Consider the following 19,674-nt stretch of genomic DNA (forward strand, 5'->3'; position numbering starts at 1 on the left):
TTTCCTTCACTAGCACCTTACGATGGGTAGACTGGTACACCTAGTTTCCCCTACATCTGCTAGTCTACCATTGTAAGAGTTCGCATGACTTAGTCAACTATGCTAGAGCCCATAATAGCATGTGGCTGCACACGGAAGTTTCTAGCATGAATAATCTTATGATCCCTTTGAGTCTGGGTGGCGGTCCATAAAAAAAACAGGTAATCCTGGTCTAGCCAGGTGCCTAGACAGGCAATCCTGGAATAACCAGGTACCTCAATCCACCCAGATGTGTATTAATGTTGCCACCTTAAATAAACCATTAATTAACAATCTCACATCTGTCATGGAAATTCACTCAACCAATCCACGTCTACTAGCATAACATGGCATAATAAGCAAATGTAGAGATAACTCCCAAGGGTTTGATAGTAAAACAGGTGATAGGTACTACCTCATCTACTTCCCAAAACCCACATATTAAGAGATCCTATTCATGCAATGTTTGAGAATTGAAACTAATGCATAAAAACTGGGTATGAAAGGGATATGATCAAACTGTGAACTTGCCTGCAATGTTGATGAAGATGATCCGCACTCAAAACTCTTGATAGTTCTACTCGTTACACTCCGGTCAATCTATCGTAAGCAAGCAGTAGTAACCACACATAAGCAATCACTCAAAAGATCGGAGAGAACAAAAAAACAAATCGGAAAACTTCGAAACCAAGCAAATGACTCTTGCAACAGAAAACAATTTCTAACAGTACTAAAATTAACTGCATTTGGCCATATCAGAAAGTTTAGGTCAAGAGCTTCGATTTGCAAAAAGAATCAGCTAAATCGGAGTTATAAAACTCAAGTTACGACCAAACGAAGTTCAAATACAAAACTGTTTGAAATTCAAATTTTAAACTTTCAAAAACATGTTTAAGTTGTTTTACTGGATAGAGGGGATCATAACAAAGAAGTGGGCGTTGGTTTCGTTGGATTTGGACAAATGAGTAAAAAGTAGTGAACGTTTGAAGATTAGGGACTAATCCGTGAAGAAACTAATTACATACGGGTCCCTGGCAGAAAACTAAAATAAAAGAAAAAGAGTAAATAGAGAACACTCATCACCGATCGCTGCCGAACGAAAATCGTTCGCTACCAAACCCTAGCTAATGAACGCTCGCAAACTAAACTAATCAAAAATATAAAAACCGATCTAGAACTATAAAGAAAAACCGGGTGGGTTTTAGCAGTTATACCGGCTCGGGCGGTTCGGGGCGGTTTACGGTGAAAAACCGGCGGTGGCGGTTTGGATCGGGGCGGCGGCTCCGGCGAGGCTGCTGACTCCGGCGAGTGCGGCGACGACGGGGATGGCGCGGTGGCGAGGCGCGAATGCAGCGCCGACGGGCGGCGGCTTCGTCCTCGACGGCGGGGCAAGGCGCGGGTGGCTCCGGCGAGTGCGCGGGGCAGCGGCGGCGGCAAAGTGCGGTGGTGGCGGTGAGATCCGGCGGCGGCGGCGCGTTGCGAGGAGAGGCGAGGCTAGGAGAGAGAGGGGCCCGGGGCGGCGCCCTTTATAGGAGGGTAGGGGAGGCGCAAGGCGTGGAGGAGGGGCAAGGTGGACGCGGAGTCCGGCCGGACTCCGGCGGCGGCGCTCCCGTGCGGGAGACGAACTCCTGAGGGAGCTCAGGAACGGCGGTGGCGAGGCCTAGGCCGCGGCCTGGCTCGGGCGCTGGGCCGGCCCAGTCGGCGACGGGATTTAAAAAAAACATTTTCTAGACGAATAAAATAAACAAATATTTATAAAATAAAAATACAACCTAGGCATATAATATATCAAAATTTTCAGAAAAAGATTTCCTACATCGTGAACATTTTTGTAATATCAAATAAAATCCACGGAAATTCAAATAAAGCAAAGAGTGCTTCTGCTCTAGTAAAATCCAGTAAAAATCATTTAAAAAAACAAAATTAATTCAAATTTATTTCTCTCAAATTTTCTGATGTGGGGAATCATGTTACCCTATTTTCCATATATTTTATTTTTGGAGAAAAATAATTTGAATAAAACTCAAATAACTCCAAATTGAAAATAAATTCAAAAGAACTTTGAATTTATTTCTTTGAAACTCCCAACTCATATTTCATATGTTTTGAGGAAGTCATTTTATCTTCGCTCGTGAAAATCATTGAGTTGTATAAAGTTCCTGGGTTGGAAATATTTTTCAAATGAAATTCAAATATTTTTCAACACCCCTTTTTCATTTAATTAAACGGAAGAAGTCATGTCATCTTCTCTCCAGGGTTTTGTGGTGAAAAGAATTTGAATTCACGGAGATCACGAATGCAAAAATGAAAGTTTTGGAAAGTCCTTTTATTCCCTCTCATTTAACTTTCAAAAGTTTCAAATTTCACTCAATTTCACACAATCAATCATAACTATCTATCTGTATAACATTCCAAAATTTTGAATTTTGGGATGTTACAATATAGGTCGATGTGTATGCAGATAATCTAGATGGAAATGACTTAGTATTGCATCCTTTGAATGCCAATCTGCCAACAATTGAATTGTGCATATAAAGCCAATGCAAGATGGACAGAGAAAACAAGCTAGAAAAGTGCAAAGACGTCAATGTTAATGGTAGGTATATCAATTCAAAGGGAATATTAGGTTTAATGAAGATTTGTTGTGTGCATCTAGGACTCGTGCTTATAGTCATGATCATAAGTGTTGTTCACTGGTGATGTTACAAGAGTACTCATGTTGGAGTTGGAGATGATGCCGACTCAATATCTTTTATGTGTGTGCGTTCATAAAGATGAGTGTATTTGTTTGTATGTGGATGTATGTGGTTTTAAAAAAAAGTGCTCATGCTATTTCTTGACGGGTAAACAAAAGTACTCGTGTTGCCATGTTGCCACGAGCACAATGTAGTATTTTTTTTTGGAGCGGAGAGCATAATATGTACGTTCATGAGCACAATGCATTCTCTCTAATTAGTCATTGGACACCCGCAAAAAAAATTGTCACTGGACTTTTAATCTCTTCACTCCTCAATTCCCATTCCATTACCGGGTGGCAGGCCCGGTTAGCAATCTCAAACTTTGAATATAAAAAAAGATCCTATTCCCTATTTATATTATTTTTTGACAAAACCCCATTCCCCATTTCTAACTCCCACGAACCCACGCTGACTGTTGGGCTAGCCGGCCCGCTCTCACGAACCATCACCCTCCCGGTCCACCGAGGCCCGGCAACCGCTACGCAGCGGAGACTCGATAAACAGGGAAGCCCTAGCGCGTGAGCGGGTCAGTCCATCGCGTACCCGGCGACGCTCGCGGGAGGCTGTCTGGAGGCTGCGAAATCTCCCTGAGGCGCGCGGTGCCGAGGCCGCGGCGACCGGTGACGGCGAGGTCAGTGCCCCCGCCGTCCCTGCTCCTCCCTCTACCGCCCCGTTGCCTCCTGCACGTCAACTGCCCGCAGGTCTGACCTCCATCTTACCCCGTCCTTCTCCATCGCCGGGCGGCAGCATCCGACAGTCTTAGCCCCCGCCGGACCGAGCCTGCCGTGCCGTGCCGTGCCGCGTCCCCGTCCCCGTCCCCGTGGGAAGGCGGACTGTTTCCTCCGCAATCCTGTCGCGCGACGGCTCGCCCACTGAATTACCCTCAGGGGCCGCCGTTCTCCAACCGCTCTGTTCTGCACCCGATCGCATCCGTGCCCCGGCCGCACTCCCCGCTGACTTCTCCGCTTTCATGGCCCCTGACAAGCAGGCCTCGCATCTCCATATCCCGCAAAGAATGTTTTTCTCATCTTCTGTGCCCAATTCTACCGCTCGTGCTCTTCTGTCTTTTTTCCCTCCTGGCCGGTGCCCATTCTGCGGACGTGCAAAGGCTATTATGATACTTGCGATTACCAATTGCGAATCTAGGGTTTCGTGTACAAACGGTGTGTATTTTGTTGCTTTTGAGCTAGTTTTCTTCATTGCGGATTTATTACAGTTGCAAGGCTTGCTGTGACTCGGCAGTATATTAGGTGATTTAAATATACTTTGCACGAAAGGAGGTGGTGTAGGAAGCTTTGGATCTGAGTGGTGGGATGGAGAGGTAGGGGAATACTTTGGATCCGCCTTACGCTGGTTAGCTAGTTTATATTAGTGAAATGTGGCAATAGTGATATTGGCTTTCTTGCCATCTCAAAGCGTGTTTTCCCTATTAATACCCTCTGATGCCTCATCTTATGTACAGTAACTCCTGAATCTGGTATGATACCGCGAGATATGAAATAATATGCATCGAGAGAACCAAATAATAGCGATGAACAATCATGACAAGGGAAACTGCAATACCTAATTGCCTATAGCTGCAGAGCTGGATCGTGTTTCAGGTGAAGTATCTGAGATACCCATCCACATGTATCCAATCAGCTGTTAATATGGTGCATTAGTTCAGTTTGATGCTAATACCACATGAAAGATGTGTGTCTTGTGGTTCTTCCCTTTGGTCCTGCATTCCCTTGCTTCGTGTCATGCCTCCTTTGACCAGATAGGTATTACGTACACTCTACTGTAAACATAAGAGAAACGACAAGTCCATCCAAATCAACTACTTAGAAGATGCACGTGAACAATTGCCTCCAACATTTTGTTTATGTTGTTAATGACCATATTTGAAGGACAGGCCTGGTGCAGTGGTGAAGTACTCCACACTTGTGGCAAGAGGTCCTGGGTTTGAGGCAGCCTCTGCATTGCACTGTGCAGGGGTAAGGCTTGCCCCGTATAATCCTTCCCCGGACCCCAACTGGTGTGGGAGCTTCTAGCACTTGGTCTATCCTATTTTTTTTCCTTTCTTTCGTTAATTTTTTGTTAATAACCATATTTGTATTTACTTTATTGATGTAGGCCCCGGCACATTTCTATCGACTGAAAAAGCTTACTGGGTCATCTTCCCCTACAGAAAGTGGTTCTACAAGGCTTACCCTAAATCTTCCAGGATCGACCTATCAGTTTCCGCAGAGAAGGTCGGTCTGTGGTCATCATCTATATGGGCAAAACATCTGCTTCTGGTGTTGTTCAGGAGAATGAAAAAGTTGGGAATGGTTCACCCTCTTCTCCTACCAAGGGGAAAAGGGGAAGGAAAGGGTCCCAGATTATATCAAATAAAAAGTATCCCCTGAGATCTGCACATAGTAGTGCCAGGGTGCTTCGGTCTACTTCAAAAGACAAGAGTAAGACGCCTAATGAGCCAGTAAGTCCATTGAGATCCGCTCATAGTAGTCCCAGGGTGCTTCGATCTACCCCTAAAAACAAGAGCAAGACACCTAAAAAGCAAGTAAATTCATTGAGGTCCGCACATAGTAGTGCCAGGGTGCTTAGCTCTACCTTGAAGAAAAAGGTACCTAATGAGCCGGTAAACAACAGTACTGCTGCTCAACCAGCTGCCAGGAAAAGGAAAAGAGGCAGGCCCTCAAATGCAGCGAGTCCCAAGAATGAGTGCATCAAAATTCGCCAACGAGTTAGATACATTTTGAATCGAATGAACTACGAACAAAGTTTCATTCAAGCCTATGCTGGTGAAGGTTGGAAAGGTCAAAGGTTTGTCTCTCTAATCACTATGTTTCACACTCCCTTTGATCTCTCATTTCTTTGTTTGCTGGATCCTGGTGTTGTACATCTCAGAAAAGGATCAATTTAGCGAGGCAAATTTTGGTAAACATTAGCCAGTGCAAATAAAAAATCCGAGTTAGGGTTTATGCCACAGCGGGGTTGAGAGGGTACATAAGAAAGTCATGTAATGTGTCCTTGTGATCTATAAATTCAGATATGGGTGTATCTATTGTTCTCTTGATGTTGTTTAACATCTCCACCCTCTAACGCTATGTTTTCTTAATACTTGCATATGTAGTTTGGAAAAAATAAGACCTGAGAAAGAGCTTGAGCGAGCCAAGGCAGAAATCTTGCGATGCAAGTTAAGAATTCGGGAAGCTTTTCGTAATATGGATTCTCTTCTATTGGAGGGGAAGCTTGACGAATCTTTGTTTGATTCTGAGGGAGAAATATCTAGTGAAGATGTAGGCCATCTTATTTTGTTCACTCTTGTTTGTTTATACTCATTGTTGTCATTTTAACAGACATAATCTGTTTTGTCTTGCAGATTTTCTGTGCCATTTGTGCTTCAAAGCATGTTACGCTAAAAAATGATATCATTCTTTGCGATGGAGTGTGTGATAGAGGATTCCACCAGAAATGTTTGAATCCTCCTTTGCTGGCAGAAGATAGTAATACCTAATTCTCTTCCCTTGATATAGAAAGCACCATTCCCTATGTTGCTCATGTACTTAATAACGTTTATTTCTAGTTCCTCAGGGGGATGAAGGATGGCTTTGCCCTGCGTGCGATTGCAAGCTAGATTGTATAGATTTACTAAATGAACTCCAAGGGAGCACACTTGCTATTCATGACTCATGGGAGGTAAATACCTACTGGGTCCCTTGTTTGTGATAAAGTAATGTACAGTCCTCTATCGCCAGCGTCCCCTCGATATAAACTAGACTATTTGTTCTCCGCAGAAAGTTTTCCCTGAGTCAACTTCGAATGGCTTAAACCAAATTGGTGCATCTGATCTTCCATCCGATGATTCAGAGGAGGATTATGACCCTACTTTAGCTGAAGGGGACACGGTAGATGAAGACAAATCATCTGCAGAGGATGGGGATGAAGGATCAGATTCTGATGACCTGGATTTTATAACATCATCCGATGAGTCTGAACCTTCAAAGAAGAAAAAGTCTGAATCAAAGAACAAAAATACCGTCAATGACCTCGCGTTGCCTTCGGATGACTCAGAGGATGATGACTTTGATCCAGAAGGTCCAAATTCCAGTGAAGACCAAAAGACCAAAACAAACTCAGACGAGTCGGACTTCACATCTGATTCTGATGATTTCTGTGCCGAGATTTCTAAATCTTCTGGCAAGGACAAAGTTTCGGCACCTTCATTCTCAGACCAAACTAATGGAGTGGACATTATGGAGGCAGAGCTAGAGCAAGACTCTGTGCTACCAGCTTCAAACAGGAGACAAGTTGGAACTTTGGATTACAAAAAGCTTTATGATGTATGTCTTCTCCTCGCATTTCTCCATACCATAAATGCATGTGTTTTCACCTAAAAAAATGCATGTTTCTTATATTCAAATTCCTACTTGAAAGCATCTTCTCTTTATTTTGGCATGCTGTGTTGGCCTGAAGAATAAAGCCCTAATTTACTTGGGAAATAAAGGCCATTCAATATGAGAAATATATTTATGATATAACAGAAGTTGTCACCCTTCTGCATCTTCACTCGGGTTGTTCCCTTATTGTGAGTGGTGTGTGGGTAATTTTGGCTCAGTTTCAGGGTGTTGCCTTATTGGGAGTGTCGTACAAATTATTTTGGCTCAGTTTGGGATTGTTTCTTTATCGGCAATGATAAATCCCGAACGTTTGGATTTTAAGCATGGCAACCCGAACATTTTTTATGGCAACTTTAGTTCACGTGAGGTTGTTAAACATTGCAATTTTCTGACAAAAAAACGAACTGGGACAAAGTTGCCATGTCTTAACAACTAAAGTTGCCACCTCGCGCCAACTAAAGTTGCAATGTAAAAACGTTCGGGATGAAATGCTTAAAATCCGAACGTTCGGATTTTATCGGGGTCCTTCTTTATTGTATTATACATATTTTCACTAAGTAATCAGTGCGTTGTTTGTGAAAATCATATCATTCATTAAAGCTATCCTGTTCTTCAATAATGCATGCATGGACCTTACTTGGGTTATTTCTATTTATTTTATATTGGAATCTAAAGGAGGCTTATGGAAAAGAAACCACTGATTCAAGCGATGAAAAAGAGTGGTCTGGACATAGCCCAAATGGAAATCCAGAAGACAGTGATACAGATTCATTTGCTGGACCACTTAAGCCGGCAAAAACCAGAAGAGCACGAGGTGGGCGCCAGAACAATGAGCGTACTGCACAGAGTGAACGGCACAGTGGTTCAGTAAGTGAACAGCATCCTGAAGTGCTTTCCAACGGCACCAGTAGCACGGCCAGGAAAAAAGGTTATGGTCCTATTGTTAATCAGGTATAGAATAGCTAACTATGCACCTCTACAGTTATATTGGTGCTGATAGTTTATATCAGTTGCATTCTAAATTATGTCATTGGCACTCCATTTCTCTTGCAGAAGCTTAAGGCATATTTCGAAAAAGAACCTTACCCTAGTCGCCCAGCAAAAGAAAGTCTGGGACAAGAGCTTGGCCTGACATTCCATCAGGTTTGAAATGCCAGTTTGTCCTTTCATCACAACATGCATTTCTGGCCACACCCTTTTTTTTTCAATGTTAGCTGCACTATTGTTGGGGGTGCCCCTGTATTTCTCCTGCCTCACTAGAGTTTCTGTTGACAGATCACTAGATGGTTTTCTAGTACTCGTCATTACTCAAGAGTTACTGCTACCAAGAAAGGGAAGCGTTCAGAAAACTATACTGCTGAGAACAACGATGGCATTGCTGCGGATAGCATACAACAGAGAGAACCCAATGGCAGTGTATTGGGCAAACCAAATGTAGATAGAAACGGTATTATTTCGGAGGAAAGGATGGCGCAAAAAAATCTTGATGAAGGTGAGAAAGAAGATACTCCATTCAGACAACGTATCAGCTGTGAGCAGACACTGGATGGGACTCCTGCTAACAAACACAACACTGCCAACTCAAGAGAAGTTGACCCACCAATTGGTGCGCCGGGAGGAAACCAGCAAAGTGACACCTCGAGGAATGCAGAAGATACCCCACTCGGACAAGATATTGGCTGTGAGCAGACCGTGGCTGCTATCAACCAAAACTGCACTATCGGCTCGAGCAATGTCGGGTCACCGAAAGGTGTGCCTGGAGGAAACAAGCGCCTTAATAACTCTCCGAGTGTTGGAAGCCCAAGACGTGGGTCTGCCGAGAAGAACATTCCTGGGCTAGAACATGTTGATGAGGCAAGGAGGAAGGCTATACTGCGGGAGCTGAGGAAGATGAAGGCCGCAGGCAAGTGAAGCTCCCAGAGAGGTATCGTTTGAACCATTTCCGAACCTTCAGTGCAAGTCAAGTTTTAGATGCTACTCGACAAGTTTGAACTCTGGATTGCTTCGCAGCCAGAGAAGATGACTGACAGCCGAATTGTTGTGCCTCATCTGTTTCAAGTTCATCAGTTGACAAGCCTGCTTATCGTAGCCCTGTTTCTCTATAGAGCCTCGAATTTCTGATTGGGTACACCTGGAATCTGAAGTACTTCATCCACAACAAGGGTTAAGCTGGGTGTAACAGTATTAGCGTAGCCTGTAGACTCTAGTGGACATTAGAACTGTTGTTTGCCATGTTCTTGTATCATCTTGATGGGTAGCCATGTTGAGAGAAACTGATGCGAACCGTTGTTTGGGTTGTATCTTGTAAACATGCTGTGAATTGAGAGTAGTTCCTTTCATTTTTTTTCCTGAGAGTTTAATGAAACGAGATCAATGACATCATATCTGGGATCTGTGACATGCAATTTCACTAAGAGTACGATCGTGATCTTGGTTCTCGTTCTGTTTTATAAACTGGATCAATCTCTTCTTCGAATGAGATCATATTCTAGCCCGGGAGCAATCTTTCTTCCTGTGTCCCAGGAGAGGTTCTTTTTGTGCTGTACACTCAGGGCTCGTCAAACGCCCCCTATACATCCGGCCGGGCAGCTGGGTTAGTGACCTGCCATAAAATTGTGACCTAGTTGGGCTCCTCAAATCGGACCTATACACGTCTACCATGTCAAGACTAGATCGGACCCGCCTCTAATTGCATCAAATTGACAAGTCCACCAAATCCATCGTCCTCCCACGCCTCCGTTTCCCATGTCTCAGCCATCGTTCTCCACCCTTGCTCCCCCATCCGCGCCGTCGCCCTAGATGTCATCTCTGGTACCCCGTCCCCCATCGGCGGCATAGATCTTGCCTCGACGTTGTCATGGAGCTCTTGACCGTGGTGACGAGTTGCAAGGTGGACAACGTCATCCGGAGGGAGTGGCAAAGGAAGCAACACGAGCGAGAAGCGACAACGGAGAAAGTTTCGGCCAAGGGTGTTGTGGACGTCGAGGAGGATGTGTCCCCTCCGCTGAGCCCGGTCGCCCCAAGCCCGTCCATCCTACCACTGACAAGGAAGCCACTGTCTGCCCCGCCTGCGACCGACAACGATCCGACAGCCGAAAATGGGCGATTACGGAAACGGTGGTGCGGGACGACGAGGTGTGCGACTCGCCGCAATTTCAAAGGGCGCGAAAAAGCACGGGCAACTCTGTCGCCCGGTTTGCCTGGGCCCGGGTCAAGGTAATGTCCTAGCAGGAGATGGTACAATTTTTTCTCTATTTTGTATCACTTCGTTCGTTATATCGTTGTGGCATTGGATCAACTTTTTTTTGCATATTCTGCTAGTGTATTTCGAATCATGGTCATTTTAGGACAATATCATATCGAACATGATCAATGATGGTGACCCTATGGAATGACTTTGGGGATCCAAATTGTCCTAGTTTGATATTGGGGAACATCACGCACTAACAAGAAAAGAACGACAAAGATACCCAAGGCAAGAGGTCCGACATTCACAACATCTGAGGATATTTTGGTTGAATCTTGGTTGACCACAAGCATGGACTCTATGTGGCACCGAGCAAAATGACAACAAGTATTGGAAGAAGATCCACGATATCATGAATGCAAATAATATGTGAAGCCGCATCCTATCGATACCACCCGCAATGTGGCCTCTCTCCAATATAGATGGTCCGCAATCCAAGACAGGACTAACAAGTTTGTTGGTCACTATGCTTCCGTGCTTGGAAGAAATCAAAGTGGGATTGGAGTCCAAAGTCACATAAGTTGAATTGCTTTTTTTTGTCATAATTTGCATTGGTAGTTTTTTATGTCGAACTATCATGATTACTTTATTGTTTGATAGATGGTGTTGGTTGACACTTTGTACCAACAAACGAGAAGAGGCTATTCGGTTTTAGCCATTGTTGGATGAAATTGAATGGCCAACCAAAGTGGATACAACTTGTGAAGAGCTCAAGACCGGCAACAAGAGGTTGAAGAAAACTGGTGGTTCAAGCTCCCACCAATCCATTGGATTGGATGATGAAGAGGAAGAAGTTGCAGGGGAGATTGGACGAGCCATCGTGCTAATGAATAACCCATAACTGATAGGAAATAAGGGAGAGAGGGGGGGGGGGCGTGAATCCTCGGTGACAAAAAGGCCCAACACATGGACGTACATTTTTTTCCACAAGCGAGGACAAGAAAGAGAAGAGGTACATGCTCATGTTGGATGAGCACAAATAAAGGATGGATTAGGACTGGGAGAGGGTGGTCAACAAGTTACAAATTGAGAGCAACTATTTGAAATTTGAGATAGAAAATAGAGTTGGAGAAGAAGAGATGAGACTCAGATGGGAGCTCAAGAAGGAGAGGTTGCACTTGCTCGAGAGACGGAGGATTCAATGATAATGTTGGAGGACGCAAGCCTCTTGGATGAGAAAGACAAAAGGTGGCTTGAGGGGAAGAAGGAGACCAACGTGCGTAGAGAGTACGAGGGGCCGCAACAGCGAACGCGGCATGGATGTTGTCCGACGAGTGATTCATCTTTTTTTAGGCTCCCATCTTCATTACTATAAAAAGTATTGTATGTTACAATGGTAGAGAAAAAGAGAGGAGGAAAGCTAACAAAAGATCCTACAAGAGGAAAAAAGAAGTTTATCCAACTCGAGTTTTTTGGAACAAGATCATCATTATATCAGAAGATCTGAGCTAGCCAAGACTTGAACTCTGCTGCATATTTACTCTTGATCTTTATTTGAGCAATTTTAATTCATGTTTAAGAGTAAATCTTCAATTTTGGACAGTTGGTTGAATGTTTCAGAAGACCAGCCCATTTCTCTGAATCCAATGCTCCAACATCCTAGGATAGTCATCGCCGGACCAAAGTGAGCTAGTAGTTCTGTGTTGCAAATAATGTTTCCTCAAAAATAGATGTGCCTCTCTTTTTATTGGGCATCAAAGTGCTCCAACATTTTTGGGCAAATCCGTTGGGGATTGTTGCAGAAATTATTAATTTTTTACGCATCACCAAGATCAATCTATGGAGAAACTAACAACGAGAGAGAGAGGAGTGCATCTTCATACCCTTGAAGATCGCGACACGGAAGCGTTACAAGAACGCGGATGAAGGAGTCGTACTCGTAGCGATTCAGATCGCGGTGGATTCCGATCTAAGCGCCGAACAACGACACCTCCGCGTTCAACACACGTGCAGCCCGGTGATGTCACGTCCAATATGCGACCCTATCCAAAAGGAACTCGAAGGTCCCACCAAGGATAGACCAGCATATTGAAACGCTTTTGCAAGATGGATATCATTACATCAATATTACATAATAGATGGGGATACATACAAGAGGCATACAATGCCACATGAATACAACATCACAATACATAAGATCAACATCCGAATACGGATGAAACACAAACAGAAACTCAAACGACATCCACCCTGCTAGCCCAGGCTGCCGACCTGGAACCTATCCCCTGATCGAAGAAGCAGAAGAAGAACTCAACACAAGCAAGCATTGCTCTCGCGTCATGATCATCGCATAACCTGTACCTGCAACTGTTGTTGTAGTAATCTGTGAGCCACGAGGACTCAGCAATCCCATTACCATGGGTATCAAGACTAGCAAAGCTTAAAGGGAAAGGAAGGGGTAAAGTGGTGAGGTTGCAGCAGCGACTAAGCATATATGGTGGCTAACATACACAAATAAGAGCGAGAAGAGAGGCAAAGGAACGGTCGTGAAGCTAGCAATGATCAAGAAGTGATCCTGAACTCCTACTTACGTCAAACATAACCTAAAACCGTGTTCACTTCCCGGACTCCGCCGAAAAGAGACCATCACGGCTACACACACGGTTGATGCGTTTTAATTCGGATCTGGTGTCAAGTTATCTACAACCGGACATTAACAAATTCCCATCTGTCTATAACCGCAGGCACGGCTTTCGAAAGATTATACCCTGCAGGGGTGTCCCAACTTAGCCCATGATAAGCTCTCGCGATCAATGAAGGATATTCCTTCTCCCAGGAAGACCCGATCAGACTCGGAATCCCGGTTTACAAGACATTTCGACAATGGTAAAACAAGACCAACAAAGCCGCCCGAATGTGCCGACAAATCCTGATAGGAGCTGCACATATCTCGTTCTCAGGGCACACCAGATTGTCCAAACTTCCGGTAGGCCAGCCCAGAGTTGCCCCTGGTGGCCACCGGCGGCTGACAGGTTGGACCAACACTCACGACGAGCACTGGCCCGGGGGGGGATAATATAAAGATGACCCTCGAGAGCGCGACTCCCAAGGGAAAAAAGGCTAGGTGAGGCAAATGTAAAACCAAGGTTGGGCCTTGCTGGAGGAGTTTTATTCAAAGCGAACTGTTAAGGGGGTCCCATAAATCACCCGACGCGTAAGGAACGCAAAATCCGGGAACATAACACTGGTATGACGGAAACTAGGGCGGCAAGAGTGGAACAAAACACCAGGCATAAGGCCGAGTCTTCCACCCTTTACCAAGTATATAGATGCATTAGTAATATAAGAGATATTGTGATATCCCAACCAAAATCCTGTCCACCATGGAGTAGTCTTCAACTTCACCTGCAACTAACAACGCTATAAGAGGGCTGAGCAACGAATAAGACTGAAAGAATTTAGGCAGCACTCCGGCTGAAAATGGAAGGAATAGAACACGAACTAGAGAGAATGGAATGATACTTGACGAGATGAACAACGCAAAGCCTCCGGAAGAATTGGAATAGAAAAGAACTTAGAAGGATTGAATGGAGTTGTTGAGAAAATCAACAACGAAAGAATAAGCTTGTTGTGGACTTATGGAAAACATCTCAAAATTATGAGGTGATAACCAACCACAAACGAAAATGATTGGACATCTGAGAAGAACGAAGAAATGGAAAACTCCACTTCACAAGAATACGGAGAATTAATTGCACTTCGAGATGCGAGAAGAAAAGATACTTGAACTCCAACAACAAGAATCTTGATGAACACTTGAAAGAATGAATTAAATCATAAAGAACCACCATGAAGAACTCCGGTAATGAAAGGATGATGAGATAGAATGAAGGACGAACGAATAAGATGAGCGTTGCGATGATTTAGATGGAGGTTCCGACGAAATGGCCGAGGAAATTTGAACTCCGGAAAAGAATAGATGAAAACACTTGGAATCAAGAATTTATTCATCAAGAACAAACTCTGAAGGAAGGAATTAATCACCTTGAGGAAATAAGAATAAGATTTATTGTAAGCTTATCCTTCATCAAATTAAATTGATGACTAGCAATGGATTTTGCATACTACTTATTCTTCTTGAAAAGGATTGAGAAGTGACATATCGCGAACTTGAGAAGGTCTTCATGAACCACCGGTAGGATTGAAAAGAACGAATGAGTTGATATGATAATCAAAGAAAATGAAACTTGAACGAACCACCGTTTGAATTCGGAAATGACTGATGAAAGAGAATGAATCATCGGGAAAAATTAGAAGAACCAATATGCTCAAGGGGAATAGATGCAAAAGAACACAGAGATCATGAGCTGATTAACGAACACTTGAACGAAGCACTGGGATAATTGGATAACGGTAGCTGAAATGATGAGGACGAAGAATTCTTCTGGAACGATGGCCTCCGATGAAAATAAACGGGAAAACAATTCCTGACATACTCTGGATGGTTAAGAAAAGAATATCTGACAAATGGAGTAATTTGAGACTGATAACATGAAGCTAGAACCATGACTCTTTGAGAGAATGGACAAGATTTAGAGGAAAAACTCTTCTGCAGTCTTCAAATGACGACGAGAAACACCACCAAAATTACTGAGGTACTCCGGGAGAATGAAAAGCAAAGAGGTTGAGCCAACAATGACAATGATTTGAAATCGATCTTGGAAAGGCATCTGACTGATGAAATACATTCTTACGTCACACTTGAAAAGAATTAGGAATGGCCCCGGAATAATTAGAAGAGTCAGGTAAGTTCCTGGAAAAAGACCTGTGGGTTAGGGACCACTGAAGAGAAAACACCGTTGAAAAGGATGACGAACAGATAGATGATGCACCGGAACAATTGAAATATTTGAATGAGGTGACAACCTCGAATTAATTGGAACACAGACGAATCTCCTGAGATGACTTGAACACTCCGGAAGGATAAACTGGCGAGAGGTGAACGAGCAAGGAGAACACTTGATCCGAGGGAAAGAATATAATCACTACCGAAAATTGGAACTGAATCCACCGGAGAAGAAAAAGAGATGAAGAATGACGAACAGAACGAGAATTCACCGGTTGAAATAATTGAGGTAAGACTGAAGAGATTCCGCACGAATGAGATAGATGGTCGAGAGAGAGTCAGACTCCGGGAAGAAAAAGGGTGGGAGGGCGGGAAAACAAAGGCAGCTTGGAAGGGGAAATCGATGAATATCTTGAAGAGAAAACACCGGTTGAAATCATTGAGGAGAGAGAGCAAAAACATCGCACGAGGATGGATACTCGATTACGAACTCCGGCTCCGAGATGAAAAGGGGTGGGCGGGTGGGAAATAAAACAACTGAGGATTGAACTCAAAGATGAAGAGGCTCGAGTCAACTTGACGAGAAATGCACCGGATGAAAAGAGCTGAGAACCAACGATCGAAAAACCAACTGCGTGATCCTAAAGAAAAATTTGAAGGGGAAGAGGAGTAGTTCAAAACACCCATGTCAAGATTCCTTACCAGAGCGACGAAGGGACTGAGGAGTAAAAAGAATTCCTACTCTCCGATATAACTAGACTCTGAAAACAAATTTTCTTCTAGATTCAACAACGGCCAAACTACACGATCAATCAAGGGGGCTCCTAAGGTCGGTCGAGGCTCTGATACCAACTTGTCACGCCCAATATGCAACCCTATCCAAAAGAAACTCGAAGGTCCCACCAAGGATAGACCCGCATCTTGAAACGCTTTTGCAAGGTGGATATCATTACATCAACATTACATAATAGATGGGGATACATACAAGAGGCATACAATGCCACACGAATACAACATCAGAATACATAAGATCAACATCCGACTACGGATGAAACACAAACAGAAACTCAAACGACATCCACCCTGCTAGCCCAGGCTGCCGACCTGGAACCTATCCCCTGATCGAAGAAGCAGAAGAAGAACTCAACGCAAGCAAGCATCGCTCTCGCGTCATGATCATCGCATAACCTGTACCTGCAACTGTTGTTGTAGTAATCGATGAGCCACGAGGACTCAGCAATCCCATTACCATGGGTATCAAGACTAGCAAAACTTAAAGGGAAAGGAAGGGGTAAAGTGGTGAGGTTGCAGCAGTGGCTAAGCATATATGGTGGCTAACATACGCAAATAAGAGCGAGAAGAGAGGCAAAGGAACGGTCGTGAAGCTAGCAATGATCAAGAAGTGATCCTGAACTCCTACTTACGTCAAACATAACCCAAAACCGTGTTCACTTCCCGGACTCCGCCGAAAAGAGACCATCACGGCTACACACACGGTTGATGCGTTTTAATTCGGATCTGGTGTCAAGTTATCTACAACCGGACATTAACAAATTCCCATCTGCCTATAACCGCAGGCACGGCTTTCGAAAGATTATACCCTGCAGGGGTGTCCCAACTTAGCCCATGATAAGCTCTCGCGATCAACGAAGGATATTCCTTCTCCCAAGAAGACCCGATCAGATTCGGAATCCCAGTTTACAAGACATTTCGACAATGGTAAAACAAGACCAGCAAAGCTGCCCGAATGTGCCGACAAATCCTGATAGGAGCTGCACATATCTCGTTCTCAGGGCACACCGGATTGTCCAAACTTCCGGTAGGCCAACCCAGAGTTGCCCCTGGTGGCCACCGGCGGCTGACAGGTTGGACCAACACTCACGACGAGCACTGTCCCGGGGGGGGATAATATAAAGATGACCCTCGAGAGCGCGACTCCCAAGGGAAAAAAGGCTAGGTGAGGCAAATGTAAAACCAAGGTTGGGCCTTGCTGGAGGAGTTTTATTCAAAGCGAACTGTCAAGGGGGTCCCATAAATCACCCGACCGCGTAAGGAACGCAAAATCCGGGAACATAACACCGGTATGACGGAAACTAGGGCGGCAAGAGTGGAACAAAACACCAGGCATAAGGCCGAGTCTTCCACCCTTTACCAAGTATATAGATGCATTAATAATATAAGAGATATTGTGATATCCCAACCAAAATCCTGTCCACCATGGAGTAATCTTCAACTTCACCTGCAACTAACAACGCTATAAGAGGGTTGAGCAAAGCGGTAACATAGCCAAACAACGGTTTGCATAGGAAAGGTGTCAAAGGTTAGAGGTTCATGGCAATATGGGAGGCTTGATGAGCATAAGATAGGGAACACAGCAAAGCGATAGAACGAAGCAACTAGCATAGCAATGATAGTAGTGAGATCCAGGGTAGCGGTCATCTTGCCTGAAATCCCGCAAGGGAGAAGAACGAGTCCATGAAGAAGATGAAGCCACGAAGACGAACCAAGCGTAGACGAACGAATCCTCACGATCGCAACGAAATAGGAACTATCGAAAAGAAGCACACAACAAGGTAAACACACCACACATATACAAGACATGATGCACATGATGCAACACAAGACTACATGAAGCTACTCATGGCAAGAGATGATGCAAACAAGAACAACACATCAAGGCAAGTTTAAATGAGGTCGGGAACAACATATAACAATTCCGGTAAGTCCTCATATGCAAGTTTCGAAATTGGTCCTGGTCTGAATAAACCTTATGTTCAAGTTGTTAAACAGCAAGTTAAGATGACACAAGATGATCTACACGAAATTCTAGTCAAGTTACTTATAAAGTTCATTTAGTTCGGAGCTACAGCCTAGAAGATATGAGCAAAACATGTTAAACATGGGATTGATGCAAAATGCATACAAACATCAAGCAAACACCTCAAAACATGGATCCAACATGATAATATGAAACTACATGCAATTCTAAGCAAGTTTCATATAGAGCATACTCAAAATGAAGCAACGATGCAACACATTCACTCTATACAAGTCATAGCAACAATCTCTCCAAAACAGCAACTAGGCATATTGCAAGCATCAAAACAATAAGCTACAGCATCTCAACATGAAAACAAAAGACATGGGCATGATGTACAGGTAAAGCATAACAAAACATGAACACTGATCTAACTCCAGAAATCACTAGAAAATCCTCAAACACACATGGTAAGATTGCAAATAATATCAGTTTCAGACTTTGCAGAAATTAACATCAAGTTGCAATGTTTAGAGCTATCAAACAACATGTTACAGGAACTTATAATAGCAAAAAAAGACATGGAATGGTTCTACTCAAAGCATAGATCAAAAGTCCCTTAGTTACCATGAGCAAAAAAGGACCATAAGATATGATGGCGCCCACGTAAACATAGCAAGTTATATTACAGATTCAAACATGGCAGAAACAGAATTATGAAGGCATGTAAATGAGCTTGTACCACTCACTACAGAGCAATACATGGCATGGCAAGGCAACCAACAGTAAGAAGACATGTTTGTGAAGCTAAGCATGGCAATAGCAAGGTCATAGGGTACATGAATCAACTACAACAACCTTGGCAAAATTGAATAACATGTAAACAATCTGCCAGGAAACATTTTGAAGCAAAAGTAAAGCACGATAATAACATGCTAGACTACTCCATAATTGCAAACAAGGCCATGAATGGATAGACAATAACCATATGTTCAAAACATCCTTACTGAAGTATCTCAAAATATGCATGGATCTCTCTGTAGCATCATGTTTACATGGCATCAAAATAACAGCAGAACAGGGACTAAAATCAGCAATATCACGAAGCCTAGTTTGCATGCTTGTGCTAGTCACCACATTGATCACAAAAATACATGGTAATCACCTATGTAAAGAAGACATGGCATAGATCAAAACACATGTAGACATCAACCTCATAGGATGCACACATCAAACATGGCAAAAATGACAAAAGAGCAAGTTATTACAGTTTCAGCAGATTAATATCATGACGCACTCTTCCAACAGCATTTCGGGCAACAAGATGAGCTCAAATAAAAACGATGCAATGTGTTGAAATGATGTACTCGTTGAGACGAACAATTTGACATATTACATGCACAAAATGGAGCTACAGATGCAGAGATACGGCATGACGAACATGGCATGATAATAACAAAATATAAGGACTTAGCAGAAAATTCAACCTCGAGGGGGAGAAAGTCAACTCGCCGGAATCTTCGCCGGAGTTGAGGAAGGAGACCGGAGAGGCGTCGGGGAAGCCGGGGGAGGACGGATCCGGCGAGGTGAGGGTCGCCGGGGTCGGGTCCCGACCGGATCGGGGCGGAGAAGCCGAGGACGGCGGCGGCGCGCACCGGGCGGCGGCGGGGGCGGCGTCCGGCGGCAGGGCGGCACGGGCTCGCCGGGGCACGGTGGCCGGCGCTGGAGGTGATGCGGCGCGG

At 44.1% G+C, this 19,674-nt stretch overlaps 1 protein-coding gene across 6 annotated transcripts; it reads left to right on the forward strand.

Annotated features, from left to right (window-relative positions):
* Positions 1 to 3,288: 3,288 nt before the first annotated feature.
* Positions 3,289 to 9,523, forward strand: LOC119276813 (homeobox protein HAZ1-like). 6 transcript variants are annotated; one of them, XM_037557970.1, is made up of 10 exons: positions 3,299 to 3,387; positions 4,651 to 4,773; positions 4,872 to 5,564; positions 5,875 to 6,040; positions 6,124 to 6,247; positions 6,328 to 6,440; positions 6,539 to 7,084; positions 7,817 to 8,092; positions 8,195 to 8,284; positions 8,417 to 9,523. In XM_037557970.1, the coding sequence occupies exons 3-10, from the start codon at positions 5,014 to 5,016 to the stop codon at positions 9,050 to 9,052; spliced, it is 2,502 nt and encodes an 833-aa protein (XP_037413867.1). In that variant the 5' UTR covers positions 3,299 to 3,387; positions 4,651 to 4,773; positions 4,872 to 5,013; the 3' UTR covers positions 9,053 to 9,523. The 6 variants fall into 6 exon arrangements, with proteins under 6 accessions (XP_037413869.1, XP_037413867.1, XP_037413871.1 ...); XM_037557974.1 differs by having other exon boundaries at positions 4,651 to 4,732; XM_037557971.1 differs by having other exon boundaries at positions 3,336 to 3,457.
* Positions 9,524 to 19,674: the final 10,151 nt, after the last annotated feature.

This window comes from Triticum dicoccoides, chromosome 3B (genome assembly GCF_002162155.2).
Source record: "Triticum dicoccoides isolate Atlit2015 ecotype Zavitan chromosome 3B, WEW_v2.0, whole genome shotgun sequence".
Lineage (NCBI taxonomy): Eukaryota > Viridiplantae > Streptophyta > Magnoliopsida > Poales > Poaceae > Triticum > Triticum dicoccoides.